Raw genomic sequence first — 23756 nt, forward strand, 5'->3', positions numbered from 1 at the left:
CCAAGCAGGTCCTTTCTATTTATCTGGGAGTGAATAAAATGAGTAACTATACCCTGTCTCCTGCTTCAAGGAGCTTTTTTTTAACAAGAACTGGCCAGAAAGAAATTCAAACTGCTATTGTGTTGTAATCTACAGCCTATGTGAGAGTGGATAGGTGCCAGTTCCTCAACCATTGTAGTCCTATTAATATTTAGGAGTTTTTTGTGCTCATTTAATGTCATGAATGCCAGCCCTAGGATCGCCTACACTTCTGGCTCCCAGCGCATGACAATCACACACGTACACTGAGAAGGTCCCAAGTAAAGCTCTATTCTTTCTATTCACGTCAGATCAGTTACTGCCGACTTAAATTCCCTTGACACAGCCCATCACGTATTAGCAGATCAGATTCAGTACCTGTTAGAGAGGGAGGAAGGTGCAATTAACCAAGAGAGTATCGAGCTGGCTGTTCCTGAGGTGGCAAGGTTAGAGCAATGAGAGAAAAGTGCAGGAAAAGCTAGAGAAGACCCAAAAGTCTGAGGAGTGAAGATTGTGTTTTGGAGTGGGGTGGTGAGGGATATTGGGGCTTGTCAACTCTCTTTCCACTTGAGTTTATGACAGAGTGAGTTTAAATCCAATGTGGAGTGATCAGGTAGGGGGCTGCATGAGATGTGCTAGGCCACATACTGGTGGTGACAAGTGGTACACCTGCACAATTTGCTCTGAGGTGGATCCATGCTCAGGTTTTCAACAATAAATTTAAACAATAAAACACAAACTGTACAGCACAGGGAGTAGGAGTGAGAGTGCGGTGATTTATTGAGGCAGGTTGGAATAAGCTGAAATCTACAGCTAACTGACCTGGCGCTGATGGCAGATGCTTGGAAGGTATTCCAGACTCCCTCACCTCGGTGGAAACCAACATCTTGAGAATAATGAACTTCCTTTTTCCATGGGTAAAACAGAGGAGGTTTTGCCCAATTCCTTATGTGTCTGGTTAGGCAACTCTTCACCAGGAGTCATGTTGTGGTAGTTCCTTTAAAAAGTACTTTTTAAAGATGGAACCATTTACTGGCTTAGTTATTGCTGTTTGTAATGGGAGAACCTTTCTTTGCTGTGGAGCTGAATTGTTATGTTTAGATGGCTGCCTAAAATCTTAATCTTCTGTTCACAAATTATACACTCTACCTTGTGAGGTGGGACAAATGATTGTTGGAATGGGCCTACAGCTGTAAGGTGCCAGATCATAAGACTAAGAGAATAATGCAAATTAAAGATATCTGTTCAAAGATATTTTCTTTAAAAAAAGCAGAATTGGTGAGCCATTTTAGTAAAACGACACATTTTTCACCTGAACAATTTCACGTCACACGCCAGTGATAATAAACCTAATTCTGATTCTAATACATGATTCAACCAGATAAATGTCAAATTAAGAAGGACAAACCATAATTATTCTCGCATATTTGTCACAACAATACTTCAGAGTTCAAAGCGCACTTATTAACAAAGTATGTGTATGTATACAACTTGGAGATTCATCTCCTTACAGGCAGCCGCAGAACAAAGAAACCCCAAAAGAACCCATTAAAAAGACTGTCAAGCACCCAATGTGCAGAGAGAATAAAAGACTAATCATGCAAGTAATAAAAGTAAGCAAATAGCCTACAGAACAAAAGTGAGTCCATAGATTCAAAGTCCAGACCAGCCAGAGCAGGCCACAGCCTCAGCCTCAGTTCAGCACAGAGCCGAGTAAATGTTACAGAGAAGTGAATAGAACCGGCCTGAACCTCGCCTCTTGTCCCAACACAGGCCTTTTCAATCCATCTGGCCCGACATTTAAATCACCCAAACACTGGGTCATTTCTCCCACTAGGAGTTGGGCCCTGTCACATTGATACACTTTGGGACTGGCTGTCACGTTTCAGCCTGTACCCAACCATTCCAGATCGGTCTGGTGCTTAGAAGGATGAAATCTTGCTCTTGGTTTGAGTGGACAGGCCTCGAATTTGCCTCTCCTCTGCTCTGACTTTGCCTCGAATATTCCATGACTTCCTGACTTTGCCTTACACCAACATGCTTCAATCCTCAACTAAGCCTTGCCTTCGCTCACCTCTTCATTGTTTGCAATGATTGTTTACCATTAACCTAACCAAAAAAAGTGTTATTAATAAATTATTTAGTTATATTCATTGCTTTGTTTGCTATCAAGAGTATATACTGATATCCGGTCTCCAAAATGACTCCAGCACTAAAGACTCAATGAGCGTAAAAGTGAAATTGAAAATAATTCCTGTGGAAATTTGGAAGCATTTTTATCTGCACACAGAAGTCAAGAGCAGTGTTCAGGTCAGTCAGCATGCAGAAGAAGGACAAGAACAGCTTAATTAATTCACTAAAATATTTAGTATACCCTACTAATGCAGAGTTGATAGCAGTAGATTTCAACTACACAAAATACTTTCAGTCATCCAATTACCTCTTTGTAGGCTGATATTAAACTCTATGTTACAGATGGGTTTTTTTAGTTTGGAATGTTTGTGAATCTCTGTAACTTAGTTCTAAACTTTGTATGATCAGATCACACCTTTTTGGTCAGAAAGAAATAATGTTTTATTAATATTTTGTTACTAATTTCTGCTCTCACTAATTGAAAGTTTTAGAAGATTGTTTAGCTCCCCAGATCCTCTTTAGTGACTCAAATAAATAGGCATGTTTGATGGGTGACCTGTGGGCTATCAGGCTATTTTATGCAAGTTGATGCCTTTGATAACTGATTTCCCTTACCTAACTTCTACATAGATACGTCTTCCTAAAGCTCGTTCATTATGATCAGCTGGAACCCCCAACTTTTTCCCCATTTAGTTGCTCTGTTCAGCACAGTATTAATAATGATTTCTACCGGGTTCACTTCAATTTTCAGCTAACTACATAAAGTTCAAAGTTCAGTTTTCAAACTGAAATTCTAAGTGGTGTTCAGTTTCCAACTTAACTACTTTTGTAGACTGTTCTTCGTTTCTACTTTTGTTATAAATGATTTCACATGTATCATCAATGGAAGCTTCTTAATCAAAGCAGACAGCTCCCTCTTATTAATGACCTTCCTGGACCTCTTTTAGGGAAAATAGGCAATAACTATATCTACTGTAAATATAGATGGTTCTCAATAAAATGTGGATGCTGGAATTGTATAATAGAAATACAATGACAGGAAGTACTTGCTAACAAAAGAGTTCATTTTAATCTACTGGGAGCCTACTTACCAGGACATTGCCCACAAGAAGTCGATACTGGTTATTGGTTCATACAATTTCAAAGGAAGTTACCTGTGACAGTTCATCACTCTGTTGTTCCTGCATAGTAATATCAGCTTTGAGCACAAAGCTCTGCATTGGAATGAACTCTGAACAATCACAAGAATAGCTCCCAGGGCACGCCCTCCTCCAACTGTTACCATCAGGTAGGAGGTACAGAAGCCTGAAGGCACACGCTCAGCGATTCAGGAACAGCTTCTTCCCCTCTGCCATCCGATTCCTAAATGAACATTGAATCTTTGGACACTACCTCATTTTTTAAAATATACAGTATTTCTGTTTTTGCACAATTTTAAAATCTATTCCATATATGTAATTGATTTACTGGTTTATTTATCATTATGTTTTATTTTTTTCTCTCTCTGCTGGATTATGTATTGCATTGAACTGCTGCTGCTAAGTTAACAAATTCCATGGCACATGCCGGTGATAATAAACCTGATTCTGAATACTAAAAATCGGAGTAGAGGTGGGCCATCAAGCCTCTCAGACTTGCCCCATTATTCAAAATGATCAGGTGTGATCTATCAACAACACACACAAGATGCTGGTGGAACACAGCAGGTCAGGCAGCATCTATAGGGAGAAGCACTGTCGACGTTTCGGGCCGACACCCTTCGTCAGGACTAACCGAAAGGAGAGATAGCAAGAGATTTGAAAGTAGTGGGGGGAGGGGGATCTATTCTGGCTTCAACTCCTTTTGAATGCCAAATTTTCCACAATTCTCAATTCCTTATTCTTCCAAATATTTATTGATCCCCACTTTGAACACGTCTAATGATCTGACCTCTGCCACCATTAAGGACAGGGAATCCAGCGACTACACTCAGCTTTGACCCCTTTGTGCTCTGATATGGAAGGTCAACTATTTTTAATTCTAAATAATAGAATTCTAAATAATTTCTTTGTACATATTGTTACCAATGACATAGGTAGAAAAAGGGAGGAGGTCTTGAAAACAGAATATAGGGAGTTGGAAAGGGGGTTGAGAAGCTGGACCTCAAGCGTAGTAATCTGAGGATTGCTGCCTGAGATTTCATCTTTAGAAAGAGGGGATGGAGGGTCAGAGAATGTTGAATCTTTGTGGGTGGAGTTAAGAAACTGCGAGGATAACACCACACAACAGTGAGGATGGGAATAGAATAAGGTCGCAGATGAATCTGTGACTGAAGAAGTGGAGTGCAGGGCAGGGATTCAGATTTCTGGATTATTGGGACCTGTACAAAAGGGACGGGTTGCACTTGAATCCGAGGGGGACCGATATCCTTGTTGTCAGGTTTGCTAGAGCTGTTGGGAGTGGTTTAAACTAATATGGGAGGGGGATGGGAACCAGTATGATAGAGCTGAGGATGAGCCAGCAGGTTAACAAGTAGGTGATGGGTGTAACATGAATGTAAGAAAGGACAAGCCAATGATGGGGTACAAATGCAGACAGGGCAAAGAGTTAAATTGTACCACAGGGGCAAAATACAAGAGGGTGACGAATGCAGGCTGAAGGTGCTGTATTTAAATATACATAGCATAGAATAAGGTGGATGAATATGCGTTGCAATTGGAGATTGGTCAGTATGACATTGTGGCTGAAAGAGGGTCATAGCTGGGAGCTTGTATTTATATTTATTTATATATTATTATTTATATTTCAATACTTTGTATTGAAAGGGCAGGCAGGAAGCCATTGGCGGTGGTGTGGCTCGGTTGGTTAAAGATGGAATTTCATCTTTAGAAAGAGGTGACATAGGGTCAGAGAGTGTTGAATCTTTGTGGATGGAGTTAAGAAACTGCAAGGTTAAATAAACTATTATGGGAATCATATATAGGCTTCCAAATAGTCGCCAAGATGTGGGGTTGAGATAGCAAAGGGAGCTGGAAAGGGCACGTAATACAGGTAATGTCACAATTATAATAGGGGACTTTAATGTGCAAGGGGATTGGGAAAATCAGGTTGGTGTCAGATGGCAAAAGAGGGAATTTGTTGAATGCTGATGAGATGGCTTTTTAGAGCAGTTTGTACTTGAGCCTGCACAGAGAAAAGCTGTCTTAGATTGGGTGTCACGTAATAATCCAGATTTTATTAGGGAGCTTAAGGTAAAGGAACCCTTAGTGATCATAATGTGATTAATTCATACTGCAGCTTGAGAGGGAGAACATAATCAGATGTACCAGTATTGTAATGGAATAAATGGAATTACAGAGGCACGAGAGAGGAGCTTGCCCAGGTGGATTGGAGGGGGATACTGGCAGGGATGACGGCAGAGCAGAGATGGCTGAAGTTTCTGGGAATAGTTCACTAGGTGCAGTATAGATATGTCCCACAAAAGAAGTTGTTCTCAAATGGTAGGTGTAGGCAATCGTGGCTGACAAGGGAAGTTAAGGACTGCACAAAAGCCAAGGAAAGGGCATATAAGGTAGCAAAAGTGAGTGGGAATTGGATGAATGGGAAGCTCTTGAAATTCAACAAAAGGCAACTAAAGAAGGGAAAGGATGATATATGGGGGCAAACTAGCCAATAATATAAAGCAGGATGCTAAAAGTCTTTTTCAGTTATATAAAGAGTAAAAGGGAGGTGAGAGTTGATATCAGATCATTGGAAAACGATGCTGGTGAGGTAGTAATGGGGGACAAAGAAATGGCAGATGAACTTAATAAGTACTTTGTATCAGACTTCACTGTGGAAGACAGTAGCAGTGTGCCAGAGGTCCGTGAGTGTCAGGGAACAGGAATGAGTGTCATGACCATTACAAAGGGAAAAGTGCTAGGCAAATTCAAAGGTCTTAAGGTGGATAAGTCACCTGGACCTAATGGACTACATCTCAGGATCCTGAAAGAGTTGCTGAAGAGATAACAGATGCACTGGTTATGATCTTTCAAGAATCATTTGATTCTGGCATGGTCCTGGAGGACTGGAAAATTGCAAATGTCACCCCATTCTTTAAGAAGGGAGGAAGGCAAAAGAAAGGAAATTATAGGTCAGTTAGCCTAACCTCGGTGTTGGGAAAGTGTTGGAGTCCATTATTAAGGGTGAGATTTTGGGGTACTTGGACACTAATGATAAAATAAGTCAAAGTTATCATGGTTTCTGTAAAGGGGAATCTTGCCTGACAAATCTGTTAGAATTCTTTGAGAAAATAACAAGCATGCTGGACAAAGAAGAAGCGGTGGATGTCACTTGGATTTTCAGAAGGCATTTGGTAAGGCGCTATACACAAGGCTGCTTAACAAGATAAAATCCCATGGCATTACAGGAAGGATACTGGTATGGATAGATGAATGGCTGACAGGCAGGAGGCAGCAAGTGAGAATAAAGGGGCCTTTTCTGGTTGGGTACCAGTGACTAGTGGTGTTCCTCGGGCCAGTATTGGGACTGCTACTTGTCACATTGCTTGTCACTGATTTAGATAATAGAATTGTTGGCTTTGTGGCAAAGTTCACAGCTGATACAAAAATAGGTGGAGGGGTAGGTAGTGCTGAGGAAGCAAGGCGATTGCAGAAGGATTCAGACCAATAGGAAGAATGGGGGGGAAAGTGGCAGATGGAATACAGTGCTGGGAAATGCATGATAAAGCATTTTGGTAAGAGGAACACGTGAAGACTATTATCTAAATGGGGAGAAAATTCAAACATCAGAAGTGCAACGGGAATTAGGAGTCATGGACTTAGGGATGTGGACTTAGAAGATTAATTTACAAGTTGAGTCTGTGGTAAAGAAGACAAGTGCAATGTTGGCATTCATTTCAAGGGGAATAGAATATTAAAGCAAGGATATAATGCTAAGGCTTTATAAGACACAGGTCAGACCACACTTGGATGTGTTGTCATTGGAAAGAGTCCAGAGGAGGTTCACAAGGATGATTCCACAAATGAAGGGGTTAACATTTATGGAACGTTTGGCAGCTTTGGGCCTGTACTCATTGGAATTTGGAAGAATGCAGGGAGATCTCATTGAAACCTACTGAATGTTCAAAGGACTAGATATGTGGAGAGGATGTTTCCTATGCTGGGGCTGTCCTGAACTAGAGGGCATAGCTTCAAAATTGAGGGGCAACCCTTTCGAACAAAGGTAAGGAGGAATTTTTTTAACCAGAGAGTGGTGAATTTGTGGAATGCTGTGCCACAGACAGTTGTGGAGACCAAGACCATGGGTATATTTAAAGCGAAAATTGACTTTCCTGACTGGTCAGGATATCAAAGGTTATGGCAGGAAGGCAGGTGTATGGGGTTGAGTGGGTTCTGGGATCAGCCATGAAGGAATGGTGGAGCAGAACTCGTTGGGCTGAATGGCCTAATTCTGCTCCTATAGCAAAGCTTTCAGGTTTACCAGAATTTCATTTTTTCATGAAAGGCAATAGACAATAGACGGTAGGTGCAGGAGTAGGCTATTCGGCCCTTCTAACTAGCACCGCCATTCACTGTGATCATGGCTGATCATATACAATCAATACCCCGTTCCTGCCCTCTCCCCATATCCCTCGACCCCACTTTCTATGAGCGCTATCTAACTCTCTTGAATGCATCCAGAGACTTGGCCTCCACTGCCTTCTGGGGCAGAGCATTCCACATATCCACCACTCTCTGGGTGAAAAAGTTTTTCCGCATCTCTGTTCTAAATGGCCTACCCCTTATTCTTAAACTGTGGCCTCTAGTTCTGGACTCGCCCATCAGTGGGAACATGCTTCCTGCCTCCAGTGTGTCCAAACCCTTAATAATCTTATATGTTTCAATCAGATCCCCTCTCATCCTTCTAAATTCCAGTGTATACAAGCCCAGTCGCTGCAATCTTTCAACATATGACAGTCCCGCCATTCCGGGAATTAATCTGGTGAACCTACACTGCACTCCCTCAATAGCAAGAATGTCTTTCCTCAAATTTGGAGACCAAAACTGCACACAATACTCCAGGTGGGGTCTCACCAGGGCCCTGTACAGCTGCTGAAGGACCTCTTTACTCCTATACTCAATTCCTCTTGTTATAAAAGCCAGCATGCCATTAGCTTTCTTCACTGCCTGCTGTACCTGCATGAACACCTAGATCTCGTTGTACTTCCCCTTTTCTTAACTTGACTCCATTTAGATAGTAATCTGCCTTCCTGTTCTTGCCACCAAAGTGGATAACCTCACATTTATCCACATTAAACTGCATCTGCCATATATTTGTCCACTCACCCAACCTGTCCAAGTCACCCTGCATTCTCATAACATCCTCCTGACATTTCACAGTCACCCAGCTTTGTATCATCAGCAAATTTGCTAATGTTACTTTTAATTCCTTCATCTAAATCATTAATGTATATTGTAAACAGCTGCGGTCCCAGCACCGAACCTTGCGGTACCACACTGGTCACAGCCAGCCAATTTTCAATCCATGTCAGTATTCTGCCCCCAATACCATGTGCCCTAATTTGGCCCACTAATCTCCTATGTGGGACTTTATCAAAAGCTATCTGGAAGTCCAGGTACACTACATCCACTGGCTCTCCCTTGTCCATTTTCATAGTTACATCCTCAAAAAAACTCCAGAAGATTAGTCAAGCATGATTTTCCCTTCATAAATCCATGCTGACTCGGACGGATCCTTCTACTGCTATCCAAATGTGTTGTAATTTCCTCTTTCATAATTGACTCCAGCATCTTTCCCACCACTGACGTCAGGCTAACCAGTCTATAATTCCCTGTTTTCTCTCTCCCTCCTTTCTTGAAAAGTGGGACAACATTAGCCACCCTCCAATCGGCAGGAACTGTTCCTGAATCTATAGAACATTGGAAAATGATTACCAATGCATCCACAATTTTTAGAGCCACCTCTTTAAGTACCCTGGGATGCAGACCATCAGGTCCCGGAGACTTATCAGCCTTTAGACTCAACGGTCTATCCAACACCGTTTCTTGCCTAATATAAATTTCCTTCAGTTCATCCTTTACCCTAGTTCCTTTGGCCACCATTACATCTGGGAGATTGGATCTGTCTTCACTAGGGAAGACACAAACAAAGTACCTGTTCAACTCATCTGCCATTTCCTTGTTCCCCATAATAAATTCACCTGTTTCTGTCTTCAGTGGCCCAATTTTGGTCTTAATTTTTTTTTGCTATTCACATACCTAAAGAAGCTCCTTTATATTCTTGGCTAGTTTGCCTTCGTACCTCATTTTTTCTTGGCATATTGCCTTTTTTGTTATCTTCTGTTGCTCTTTAAAAGCTTCCCAGTCCTCCAGTTTCCCACTCATCTTTGCTATGTTATACTTCTTCTCTTTTATTTTATTTTTATATGCCCTTTACTTCCCTCATCAGCCACAGCCGCCTCTTACTCCCCTTTGGATCTGGAATAAACCAATCCTGCACCTTCTGCATTATTCCCAGAAATACCTGCCATTGTTGTTCCACTGTCTTCCCTGCTAGGATATTGTTCCATTGAACTTTGGCCAGCTCCTCCCTCATAGCTCCATAGTTCCCTTTGTTCAACTGTAATACTGACACATCTGATTTTCAAAATCGGCAAAATGTTAAGCATTAATTCTACTTCCCTTGTCTCTGGCGATGCCCAGACTGTGAAATCTTTCCAACACTTTGTTTTATTTCAGGTTTCCAACATGCTCAATATTTGGCTTTTAGTTTAAATATTATGTTCTTATCCAACCTCTCCCAAGTCCCACAAGTTGTTTTGATGGCGTTCACCTGTAAAATCCTAGATATACTTAAGGTTAATAGCAAAAAAAATCCTAACTTGAAACAAATCTTTCTCCTCTTGAAAGACATAAAGTGCCTTAATAGTTTTATGAAGGGCTTTTCCATAGATGGAAAAGGAACATGTTACTGTTCAATTTTACTGCAAACCTTGCGTAAGTAATTAATTCCCAGGATTAACATTTGAAATGATATACAAATAATTTATTAAAACTAAGTGATTGAAAACAGTTTACTGAAGTTTCCAATGAACTCTTTTCTTTACAGCGTGAGTTGATTGACGATTTTCGGGCACTACGGAAGACGGCCGAGGATATGAAACTGTTTAACACAGACCTAGTGTTTTTCTTCCTCTACCTTGCCCACCTCTTTCTCTTGGAGGTTTTGGCCTGGTTTACTTTGTCGTATTTTGGGACTGGCTGGATTCCAACTCTCATTGCTGCTTTAATCCTGGCAACCTCACAGGTAAAGGACTGTCATAGCCATAAAATCAGATTAATGAAGTGCAGAATAAAGGTGAACAGTGGATTACCTGTGCCATGATTGAACAAAGTCACCAGGAAACACTGAAGCTGGTGGATATAGAAGTTTTTATTCAGAAGAACAAGCAGACACCATACTGGAGACACTCTTAGAAGAGGCCTCCTGACCCAATATTACATGACATTTTTATATGCTAAAGATCATAGGTAACAACAGAACAATTCTATTGTTACAATGCATTCATACTGCTTCCTTTGATTCAAGCACCTACATCTTCACACTCGACACTCTGAATTGAATGCCAACCAATGCTATCTCTGAGCTGCATTCATGCATATGCAGACATCTCAATTAAACGGGGTGTTTCTTGGTATACAATCGTTCCCATTCTGCAGCTCCAGGAAGCCCATTGTTTGGAGATGCATTTTAACTTCAATCTACAATCCACATTCAGATCTGAAGACTGTTTGCTGTTGATATTAATATTTGCTATATTCCCTAACTCCACAATACACCCTAACGCCTGAATGTAGCAGAGCATTTAACTCACTGGTCCTTTCATTTTTTTATTCATTCATTCGTTAGGTATCTTGAAGAAAAAGCTAATTGTTACGCAAGATTCAGAGACATGCAACCTAACCAATCCTACTCCATTCAATCATCAGAATACTCTCTCTTTTTTCTAATCATACAAATGATTTAAAGGGAGTAAGTATCTACCATATGGGATTCCTTAAAAAGCTACTGATTAATGAAGCTTCATATGGTCAGATTTTTTAAAAGGAAATTGTCACTTTATTTATTCAAGAAAAATTGAATCTATTTAGAAAGTGAAGATATGATTTAATGTAAAATACCAGTGTTTCCCTACCAGAGGTTTTCCTTGGAGCTGTTGTAAAAGGTCAGCCTTATTCTCTTCCTCATATCCTGAGCCTTTCTAATATTAAACTGCAGGACTTCTGTCAGACAACTTCTAAAATCAGCTTGAAGATACTAAAATGTATTTAAACCATTGTCTGCTTGAGGCAACAGAAGCATTCATAATCTTGGAGGAAACTGAACAACTATTTTCACTGCCACACACACAAAATGCTGGAGGAACTGAGCATGTCAGCATCCATAGAAATGAAGAAACAGTCGACCTTTTGGCTGAGATCCTTTCATTGGTCAGTAACAAAAAAGATGCTAATATCAACACAAAAGAAAAGAGGGGGCAAAATTTTCTGCAAAGATATGCTAATTGAATGACTTAAGTGAAACAGATAGAACAAGAAACAACCAAGGCTTTTTTATAGAGGAGTGACTAAATGTCCTAAAAAGAAATAAAAACCAATTAAGATTGTGTGGGGAAGGTCAATGGTACACAACTAATTAAATATATTCCTTTTGAAACTGGCACAGACTTTTGTTGCTGATTTCCCTCCTCCTGCATATTAGAATCCGATATGTATTGTAGCTCTGAGAATCCATTGACACTCACTCAGATTCCAGATATCTCCTTGGTAATTAATTGTGGTAATTCCTAATTCATTATAAATTTGGCGATGTATAATCTTTGGCCTTTTGATTTAGAGGACATCTATGACTCTTAAGAATCTCTTAGTTAAAACTGATTTAACAATTCAGGAACAGCTCCTTCCCTCTGTTATCAGGATTCTGAATGAACATTGAACCCATGAACACTGCCTCACTACTTTTTTTGAAATACTTGCTTAATTTAACTATTTAATATATGTATTTACTGTAATTCACAGTTTTTAGTATTATGTCTTGCAGTACATAATTGCTGCCACATAACAACAAATTTCATGACATATGCTGATAATATTAAACCTGATTCTGATGCTTAATTCTGCATAGTCATAAAAAGCATTCCTGCATGTTCCTAAGAATTATTCAAAAGTTCTGGTTGAATACTTTGTCTCTACTTTGGGAAGGAGAAATAACTAATGAAATCACATGAAGTTTTCTTGTCAGATGAGCTAGTTGGCCTGGGTGGTTAGTGATGAGATCAATTGATCTATTTATCTAGGAGGATCCTTTGCTGATAAATGTTAGTGTGTTCTGATATTGGTAGATGGGCATGCAGTTGCCATTCCAAAGGATGGTGCATATTATATTACAAATGTGCCACAGGGGGAGTGAGGGTGGGTTTAGGTTATCAAGGCATATGGGTAGTTGTAGGGAGAGGATGAAGAGATGGAAATGGAGGTAGGATGGATTAGCACAATAGATAATGACAGCAGGTGTCGTAGGATGTTAGAGTTGCAAAAAAAGGTTTAAACAAAGGATTAAGGATCTGGGATCAGAACTGTGGCAGAAATAGGGCAGTAACCCCAATGTTATTTTGGGACTCGAAGGGACAAGGTAGTGGTGGGGGTTTTTAAAGTTGTAGATATGGCACAAATGATGCAAGCTAAACATATAAACGAGGACATTACCTTACACAGTGTGTAATCCAAGACTGTCTTCTGAAGGCTAATTGTCCAGGGATCTCTCATTGATGATTTCTCCCAGGTCCACAATATGCACTGCTGTGTTCCAAATGTTTTGTCTGAGGGATGCTGTGTGCTTCCCTTGAATGACTGACATGGAAATTGCTTCAAGTGAGTAAGGGTGAATCATTCCGGGAAAAGTCAAGATAAATTTCAGGAATAAGATGTAATGATGCAGAATAAGTTGTTATCAAGGTTCATTCCAGCTAATTTTAATTTGTTGTTGAAATGCAAAAAACAGCAATATATGATCAAATTTCTGTACTCGGGTTTTATTACTGACTATAAATGGTGAAAATAAATGAAATCTGTTTTCCTATCCCAATGCATTATTGCAAAGTAATTATCTTTTTCTCTGGATTCCAGGCTCAATCAGGCTGGCTTCAACATGACTTTGGACATCTGTCTGTATTCCGGAAAACAAAATGGAATCACGTGCTACACAAATTCTTGATAGGTCACATGAAGGTAATCATTACTTTGTCTGAAGTTTTCTTAAAAGTTTTCAACAATGGCCAATCAGTGATCCAGGTTGATGCACGAGAACAAATTGAAACAAGGCAGGGGCAAGTGGAGTGGCCAATGTTGAAATGGACAGTGTTAGAATGGTTATTTGAGGCTTTAGATTTTCAAGGCTTCAACAAGGCGAAATTTGTGTGAGAGAAGGCAAAAGAGCTGTAAATAGACTTTTCCCCCCAGTTCATTTATTTTTTATCCTATTTAACTATTTGCACTGTAGGAACAGTAGGAATGCTAGGCAGGACAGTTGAATGCTCCTCATGTGGGGAAGCAGGGATTCATCCATTGTCTCTGAAGGGGATCATTGTTAGGATATATAGAGAGGTAGTTGTGCCCAAGGTGCAGGACATGGGAAACCGAGCAAGGGGAAAGGGAAAGTCAGGAAGGGGAAAGTAGTTAAACAGACAGCGTAGGCTATCTCCCTCAACGACGGGTATACCACTTTGCATACTGCTGGGGGAGGGAATGACCGAGCAGGGGAAAGTCACAGCAGTCAGGTCTCTGGCACTGAGACTGAGAAAGGAAGTGGGGAGTAGAGGTGAGCTGTGGTGATAGGGGATTGGTTAGGTAGGGGAAGAGAAAGGAGGTTCAGTAGATGAGAACGAGATTCCCAGATGGTATGTTTCATCCCAAGCGCCAGGGTCTGGGACATCTTAGATCAAGTCCTCCACATTCTTAAGTGGGAAGATGAGCAGCCAGAGATTGTGGTCCATTTAGGTACCAATAACAGGTAGGAAGAGGGACAAGTTTCTACAAAAGGAGCTCAGGGAATTAGGTGCTAAGTTAAAGGACAGCACCTCCATGGTTGTGATCTCAGGATTATAACCCATGCCATGGATTAGTAAAGGCAGCAATAGGAGTATCATGCAGCTTAACATGTGGCTAAGGATTTGGTGTAGGAAAGAAAGTGTCAGATTTTTGGATCATTGGGGTCTCTTCTAGGGAAAGTGGGACCTGTACAGAAGGGACAGTTTGCACTTCAAATGGGAGGGAACTCATATCCAAGCAGAATCATTTGGTAGTGCTGCATGGAGGGAGGGTGGGGGTTTAAACTAGACTTGATGAGGGATGGGAATCAGAGTGCCAGAACAGATTGTGGAGAGGTTGTGGAGACAAAGTCAGGAATCAAAAGGCTGAATGTGGTGCTACTAATGTTCAGAGTTGCGTATATTTCAATGCAAGAAATATTGTAGGAAAGACAGATGAGCTCAGGGCATGGACCAACACATGGAATTATGATTTCATAGTAATTAGTAAGACTTGGTTGCAGGAGGGGCAGGACTGGCAGCTCAGTGTTCTGGGGTTCCACTGATTTAGACGTGACAGAACAGGAGGAATTAAAGGAGGGGGGTGGTGTTATTAGTCAGGAAAATGTCACAGCAGTACTCAGGACAGACTGGAGAACTTATATAGTGAGGCTATCTGGGTGGAACTAAGGAATAAGAAAGGTATGACCTTGTTAATGGGATTGTATTATAGACCACGCAACAGTCCATGGGATTTAGAGGAACAAATTTGTAGAGATATTGCAGACTTTTGCAAGAAACATAAGATTGTTATAGTGGGTGATTTTAACTTTTCACCTATTGACTGGGTCTTCCATACTCTAAAAGGACTAGATAGGATAGAGTATTCAGGAAAGTTTCCAACAAAAGAGTATGCGACACCTGATCTCCTGTTAGGCAATGAGACAGGGCAAGTGACAGAAGTTTGTGTAGGGGGGCACTTTGCATCTAGTGATCTTAATGCTATTAGTTTCAAAATAAATATGGAAAAAGATAGGTTTGGTCTCCGGGTTGAGTTTCTGGATTGGGGAAAGGCTGATTCTGATGGTATCGGAAAGGATCTGGCAAGTGTGGATTGGGACAGACTGTTTTTTGACAAAGGAGTACTTGCTAAGTGGGAGGCTTTCAAAAGTTAAATTTTGAGAGTACAAAGGTTGTATGTACCTGACAGAATAAAAGGTAAAGATAACAGGTGTAGAGAACCTTGGTTTTCAAAAGATATTAAGACCCTGGTTAAGAGAAAAAAGGAGGTGCATAGCAGATATAGGCAAGTAGGAACAAATGAGGTGCTTATTGAGTATAGTACATGTAAGAGAACATTTAAGAAATAAATCAGGAGGGCTAAAAGAAGGCATGAGGTTGCCCTAGCAGACAAGGCAAAGGAGAATCCCAAGGGATTCTACAGATATGTTGTACAAAAGGATTGCAACGGACAAAATTGGTCCTCTGGAAGATCAGAATGGTAATCTTTGTGTGGAGCCAAAAGAGATGGGGAGATCTTAGATGCTTTTGTTTTTGCATCTGTATTTACTCAGGAGATGGACACAGAGTCTACAGAAGTGAGGCAAGGCAGTAATAAGGTCATGGGCCCTATATAGATTACAGAGGAAGAGGAGTTTGCTGTCCTGAGGCAAATTAGGGTGGATAAATCCCCAGGGCCTGAGAAGGTCTTCCCTCGGAACCTGTGGGAGGCAAGTGCAGAAATTTCAGAGGCACGGCAGAGATATTCAAATCATCCTTAACAAGAAGTGAAGTTCTGGAGGATTTGGAGGAGAGCTAATGTTTTATGCTGTTTGAGAAAGATTCTAAAAATAAACCAGGAAGTTATAGGCTGTTGAGCCTGACATCTATGTTATTGGAAGATATTCTAAGGGGCTGAATGTATGAGTATTCAGATAGGCATGGACTGACTAGGGATAGTCAGCATGGTTTTGTGCCTGGTCGGTCGTGTCTAACCAATCTACTAGAGTTTTTTGAGGAAGTTACCAGGAAATTTGTTGAAGGCAAAGTAGTGAATGTTGTCAACATGGACTTTAGCAAGGCATTGGACAAGATTCCACATGGGAGGTTGTTCAAGAATGTTCAGTTGCTTAAAAGATTCCAGTTGATAGGCATTCAAGATGAGGTAGTAAATTGGGTTAGACATTGATTTTATAGGAGAAACCAGAGAGTGATAGTAGAAGGTTCCCTTTCTGACTGGACGCCTGTGAGCAGTGGAGTGCTGCAGGGATCAGTACTGGGTTTGTTCTTGTTTGTCATCTATATCAGCGATAATGTGGTGAACTGGATCAGCAAATTTGAAGATAACACCAAGATTTGGGGTGTCATGAACAGCATAGAAGACTATCAGTGGGACCTGGACCAGCTGGAGAAAATGGGCCAGAAAATTTCCAGATGGAATTTAATGCAAACAAGTACAAGCTGTTGCACTTTGATGGGACCATCCAGGGTAGGTCTTACAGTGAATGGTAGGACATTGAAAAGTGCAGTAGACCAAAGGGATCTGGGAATACATCCATAATTCATTGAAAGTGGTGGTACTGGTAGATAGGGTCATGAAGAAAGCTTTTGGCACATTGACCTTCATAAATCAAACTATTGAGTACTGGTGATGGGATGTTATGATGAAGTTGTATAAAACATTAGTGAGGCCTAATTTGGAGTATTGTGTGCAGTTTTGGTCACCTACCTACAGGAAAGATGTAAATAATGTCAAAAGAGTACCAAGGAAATTTAGAAGGATGTTGCCAGGATTGGAGGACATGAGTTATAAGGAAAGCTGGATTAGGTTAGGACTTTATTCCTTGGAGCGTAGAAGATTCAGGTGGGATTTGATAGAGGGAAATAAAATTATGAGGGTTATAGATAGAGTAAATGCAGGCAGGTTTTTCCACTGAGGTTGGGTGGAACTACAACTAGAGGGCATGGGTTAAGGGGGAAACATGAGAAGTTTATGGAGAACATGAGGGGAAATTTCTTCACTCCAAGGTGTGGAACAATCTGCCAGCACAAGTGGGGCACGCAAGCTCAATTTCAAAATTTAAGAGGAGTTTGGACAGGCACATGAATGGGAGGGGAAAGCAGGGCAATGTTTCAGGTGCAGGTCGTCGGGAGTAGGCAGTGTAAATGGTTCAGCAAGGACTAGATGGGCCGAAGGGCCTGTTTCTGGGCTGTACTTTTCTAAAGCTACTTTTTAAAGTTCTTTTTCATCCATTCAAATGCTCTGTATAAACATATCAAAACTAAAGGTTACCTGTCTTCAGCATCTTGAAACCTCTCCGCATCTTCCTCACAACCCATACTGCACTGAGTTTAGTCTCATCAGTAAGCATGGATACATTATTCATAGTTCCTTGTCTTAATCATCAATGTGACTTGAGAACAGCTTGGAGCTCTAGTAGAAATCCTGGTATCACCTCATTGGTTATAGTTCACCAAACTGAAACTGGCCCATTTATTTCCAAGGCAACACAAGTGAATCTGCAGATGCTGGAAATAAATAAGAACACAAAACGCTGGCAGAACTCAGCAGGCCAGACAGCATCTATGGGAGGAGGTAGTGACGACGTTTCGGGTCAAAACACTTCGGCCTGAAACGTCATCACTACCTCCTCCCATAGATGCTGTCTGGCCTGCTGAGTTCTGCCAGCATTTTGTGTTTTCATTTATTTCCTGTTCATTAATCACCGCTAGTGTGTTGCTCCAAACCTAAGAGCTCCAATTTTGTTCAATTCCTCTTGCAAGGTAGCTTGCAGAAGACATTCTTGAAATCCGTATGCACCACAATATTGGCTTCTTCTTGTTAAAATATTGGATTTTGCATATATACTGCCCTATCACGATTCTTCTTTCATAAATTTATGTTGATTTTGGCCAATCTTATTATTTTCCAAGTGTCCTGATTAACATATCCTTAATAATGGATAGTAGCATTTTGCCTCCAGTGACGCTAGGCAAACAAGACTGCAGTTTCCTGTTTTCTCTCCTCTTCCATTGTTGAATAGTGAGGCTGTGTTTACAATCTCCAAAAAAGTTCCAGAATCTGGAATTTTAAAAGATGACAGACAGTGCACCCATTCTTCCTGTAGCTACCTTGCTGAAAACCTTGTGATGCATGTCATTAGGTCCAGAGACGTATGGGCCTTCAGTCTTATTAATTTCTTCAATGCAGCTTTTTAACAAAGGTTAATTTTATCCAGCCTTTCATTTATTCTGGATCTATAATTCTCCACTATTTCTGGGAATTTTCGTATGTCTTCATCTGCAAAGACTGACTCAAAATATTTGCATAGTTTCTTTGCTTGTTCCTTGTTTTCTAATATAATTTTGCAGGCTAGTTCTTTAAGGGACTTACATTAGTTTCTGCCCTCTTTTTTACATATCTGTGTCTGTTTTTACATCTTTGATTGGGTTACTTTCATCTTCTGCTTTGCCTTATAACTTCCTTAATCAGCCATTGCTGAAGTCTTTATGATCCTGAATCATACTGCCCTTTTTGGGTTTGAGCTGTTACGAATTTCTGTAACTGGATCACTTACCAGCAAAGATAGAGAGGTCCGTTGAAGTCTGATGGTACTATTTTTAAAAATCTTTATTTATGAAGGGGCACAAAGATAAGATTAATACAAACATTCAGATATTTACGTCGTCACTAAAAACGCAGGTCTAATAATAACCATCAATAAGAAACAGCTTGATCGTTTGTCTAGGGGATAATATATTGTCCGATGGAAATTTTTAAAGTCACTCAGTTCCTGCAGGCTTCAGCCTTTTGGGGGACCGCTGGGTTTTCACTTGTTGGAGAGAGAGAGAGAGAGATTGGTGAGAAAAGAAACTTGCCCGGGTCTTTTATGAAGCAAATCCGTTGAATCAGGGGAGCGGGCTTCCCTGTTGTTAGCTAAAAGCGGTTTTCCGTGGTTCCAGCCACGGAATCCAACGCACGTGGCTTCCTTCAAATGGCTTCCCGCTACTACGGGATCGTTAGCGTTTCTTTTGGTGCATCTCAAGGGGTTGTTCCCCCAGACCCTCTTTTATACTTACTCACGGGGTCTCAGATGTCAATCAGGTTGGGGTGATGCAATCTCTCAACCAGCCCACTTTGCCCGAGGGCTTGCACGTAGCATAGTCCCCAATCCACAAACGTGGTCTCCAGGAGACAATGGTCAATGTCGCATTATTTTGCAACGCGGTGGAACGAGGTATTCGGCACGTCTCTCTCTCTCTCCCATTTCCTGGGTCTACTGACCCCACCCTCAACTAGTGCTCTTGCGATTCTCACAAAGGAGGGGGCTGCGGACATAACAGCAAAAGGTAATATAGCATGCACTGAAGTTTTTGATTACTCTTTGGATTAAGCAATGTTACTATTTCTTATGTTGCTGTTGGTGGCATTGCCATGCCCTAGGTAAAAGCGACTGGAGATGGGTTGCAGTGGTGTTCATTGTTTGAGGATGTTCCTGACAGAAAACCAGTCCTAGATTCTTACCAAATGTGAGACACTAAACCTGCTGGGAATCCAAAACTTGCATGGTTTGTGAGAAAATTTGAAGACTTTGGATTATTGTAAACAGGTGTGGTAGCAATTTGAAAGGTAGAGTGAAGATTCGTAAAGGTGGCCATGGTTTGCATCTGTTGTGTGACTCTACATCTCTTCTCAGGGAGCATCTGGAAACTGGTGGAATCATCGGCACTTCCAGCACCACGCTAAGCCCAACATCTTTAATAAGGACCCTGATGTGAACATGCTGAAAGTGTTTGTGCTGGGCAACACTCAACCCGTGGAGGTAATCCCATTTCATTTTGAAATTTAAATAAAGATAGAGGCCAATAGAGAGAAAGTATTGAAAGAGACTGGAGGCACATCAAAGACTGTTGACTGTCCATTGCTGACGTGCGAACTGTGAATTTAAATGAGAGGTTTTATTACTGGGTGAACACCGAGAAATGATTTACACATTCTTATTAGATATATCCATGCACCTGCTTGTTAATGTAAATATCTAATCAGCCCACCAAGTGGCAGCGACTCTGCAAAAAACGCATTGGAGTTTCAATGAGAGAGCGTTTTGAGAACAGTGATTATAATTCCGTAAGTTTTTGGATAGCTATGGTAAGGAAAAGACTGGTCTTCGGGAGAAAGTGCTAAATTAGGGAACTGCTGATTGCGATGGTATTAGAGAGGAGCTGGGGAAAGTGGATGGGAATGGCAATTCTTGGGAAAGTCAGCATGTGACACATGGGAGTTGTTTAAAGGCCAAATGGTCATTCATGACCAATATGCTCCCGTGAGTTAGAATTTCAGGGATAGTAAAGTTCAAGACTGTGGATGATGAAAGAGGTTGCAGATTTAGTTAGAAAGTAAAAGAAAGCATATAGAACAGAGAACATATATTGTCAGTGGTGAGCAGATGGATCAATCACAGAAGTCGTTCCCTCAGGGTCTTGCCTGTTTCATTAGGACAAATGCCGGCTGAAGCCCAATTAAAATTTTCCGAACTCCAATTCTATTCCTAGTGTCCATGACAACACTGCTCCCTCTAGTTGTATGCTATGTCCCTTCTAGCATGTAGGAAGTACACTAGCAAAATGGATGTTAGCATCTTCTTTCCATAAGAAGAGGGGCTAGTAGCCCCATGAGCCTGCCTGCTGTCCACGTTGGCTGTAGTTGGGTGATCAAGATTCCAATGTCAGAACTGATGACTGACTGATACAAGAAAGTCTGTAGGTGCTGGAAATCCAGAGTAACACACACAAAACGCTGGAGGAACTCAGCAGGTCAGGCAGCATCAATGGAAAGGAGTAAACAGTCAACGTTTTGGGCCGAGACCCTTCTTCTGGAGAAGATGCCAGAAGAAAAAGCTGATGGGGGGGGGGGAGAGCAGAAAGAGACTAGCTGGAAAGTGATAGGTGAAGCCAGGTAGGTGGGAAAGGTCAAGGGCTAGAGAAGAAAGAATCTGATAGGAGAGGAGAGCGGACAATAGGAGAAATGGAAGGAGGAGGGGACCCAGAGGGAAGTACTAGGCAGGTGAGAAGAAGTGAAAGGTCAGATTGGGGAATAGGGGAAGGGGGTGGGAGGGGAAATTGGTTCACTGGAAGGAGAAATCAAAATTCATGCCATCGGGTTGGGGTACACAGACAGAATATAAGATGTTGCTCCTCCACCTTGAGGGTGGCCTCATCTTGAGGGAGGCCATGGATTGACACATTGGAATGGGAATGGGAATCGGAAATAAAAGGTATGGCCACTGGGAAGTCCCACTTGTAGTTGATGGTGCAGCACCAAGGGCCAGTTACAGAAGTTATTCTACTTCTACCCAATGACTGATTAAGAGACTAAGTTTTGTACTCTGCTCATTGTGACCTTACGAAGGTCAAGCGGGGAGTGTGCTGTCTTTACGACAGTTATTTAGTTTATAATATTTTCGCGGTACTTGACAAAGCAATCTCCCCGGTGTAGAGGAGGCCTCGCTGGGAACCCGGGACACAATAGGCGACCCCAGCAGATCCACAGGTGATGTGCTCCCTCATCTGGAAGTACTGCCTGGGGCACTGAATGGAGGTGAGGGAGCAGGTATATGGGCAGGTGTAGCACATAGGCCATTTGCAGGGATAAGGAGATTAGTGGGGAGGGAAGAATGGAGAAGGGAATCACAGAGGGAGCAGAAAGCTGGGGGTGGGGTGGTGTGAAAGACATAAAGATATTTTTAGTGGTAGGATCCATTTGAAGATGGGAGAAGGTGCAGAGGATGAGGTGTTGTTTGCGGAGGGTGATGGGATGGTAGTTAAGGGCGAGAGGGCCTCTATCGCTATTACAGCAGTGGGAAGATGGGGTGAGCATGGATGCACAGGAAATGGAGGAGTTGCAGGTGAGGGCAGCATCAAAAGAGGGAGGGAAACACCAGTCTTTAAAGAAGGAGGACATCTCTGATGACCTGGAATAGAAAGCCACACCCTGGGAACAGATGCTGTGGAGATGAAGAAACTGAGTGAAGAGAAGAGCATTTTTACAGAAGATAAGGGTGGGAAGAGGTGTGGTCGAGATAACCATGGGAGTCAATAGGTCTATAAAAGATCTTGGTTGACTGACTGCTGCAGTGCATAAACAGTGTCATTTAGAAATGAGTCATTAACAATTTTCCACACAATGAAACGTCAATTGATATGGGAGTAGCATTGAGCCTTTGTCTAATATTTGTGGAGAAGCCACCAGACAGGATAAACCACTCAACAAAGGTGGTCTGTGCAACCAAGTGAAATACAAGGGACTCCTTCACCAGTGCCAAAAGTTGAATTTTAAATTTCCTTTTCTGTCAAGTGGAGCCTCCGTTCGATAGAAATCTGCCAGGATTATGTTCTGGGCCGGTCAAATTGCACTAAAGGCACAGGACTTGTATTTATGGACAAACAGTATTTCAGAGAGTGCTCAGTTAAATCTGTCCAAGGGAACTGAAGAAGCAAAACTGTTGATGGATTTTTATGTAATTGGAACTTTTCTGTGTTTTTTAACAGAAACAGTGTATGTACAGCTTAAACCATGATGTGGGAATTGTAGCAAGCTTGGCAAATGCATGCATAAAGCAGAGTCAGGAAAATTATACATATTATTGGTGTTGCAGTTTGAGACATCAAGTGCAAGAGGAAAGTATACAGTAAATGGTGGGTCTCTTTAGGATCATCAATGTACAGAGGGACCCTGGCATGCAGTTGCTCAACTCCCTAAAAGTTATGGAGTGGAAAGAGTGGTTAAGAAGGCATACTTACTTCCATCAGTTCAGGTGATGTGCATAAAAGTCAGGTAGTCATGTTGCAGCTGTATAAAAAGATCACATTTGGATTATAGGATGCAGGCTGGGATTACTGCATTACAGAAAGGAACTGGAGGCTTTGGAGAGGGTACAGGAGAGGTTCAACACATTATTGCCTGGATTAGAGTACTAGTTATAAGGAGAGTTAGAGATTATCGAGGTTCAGTGGTGACTTGATAGAAGTATATAAAATTCTTTGGGGCATAGATAGTCAAAAGTCTTTTTTCCCCAGAGTGGAAATATCAAAGACTGACTGGAGATTTATGAGGCAAGTTTTGTTCTTACACAAAGAATACTAGGTGCCTGGAACTTGTTGCCAGGGCCGATGGTAGAAGCAGGTACAATAGCAATGTTTAAGCAGCATTTAGACAGACACATGAACAGGTATGGAACGGGGGGGGGGGGGGGGAAATACAGATCATATGCAAGTAGATGAGTAACTTAAATTGGCATCGCGTTTGCCACAGACATTGTGAGCCAAAGGATCTGTTTCTGAGGGGTCCTGTTCTATGGTTCATTCTGGCAATTAGGACCTGATATATTTAGAATAATGTACTGGGTGAATTGTATACCAAAGACCTGATTCCACCTCAATCCTCTGTTCTACCTGTAGTTTGGAAAAAAGAAAATCAAGTATTTGCCCTACAACCATCAGCATGAGTACTTCTTCCTCAGTGAGTATGTCTTGAGCAGTTAAT

General features: G+C 41.4%; 1 protein-coding gene across 1 annotated transcript in view; it reads left to right on the top strand.

Moving 5' to 3' along the window:
- Nucleotides 1-23756, top strand: part of fads2 (fatty acid desaturase 2) — an 88851-nt gene that overhangs the window by 50309 nt on the left and 14786 nt on the right. Inside the window, exons 3-6 of the mRNA XM_059975660.1 lie at nt 10240-10437; nt 13317-13418; nt 19912-20037; nt 23672-23732. Of these exons, the coding sequence (XP_059831643.1) occupies nt 10240-10437; nt 13317-13418; nt 19912-20037; nt 23672-23732 (487 nt within the window). The remainder of the gene's footprint in view (nt 1-10239; nt 10438-13316; nt 13419-19911; nt 20038-23671; nt 23733-23756) is intronic.

This window comes from Hypanus sabinus, chromosome 7 (genome assembly GCF_030144855.1).
Source record: "Hypanus sabinus isolate sHypSab1 chromosome 7, sHypSab1.hap1, whole genome shotgun sequence".
Taxonomy (NCBI): Eukaryota; Metazoa; Chordata; class Chondrichthyes; order Myliobatiformes; family Dasyatidae; genus Hypanus; species Hypanus sabinus.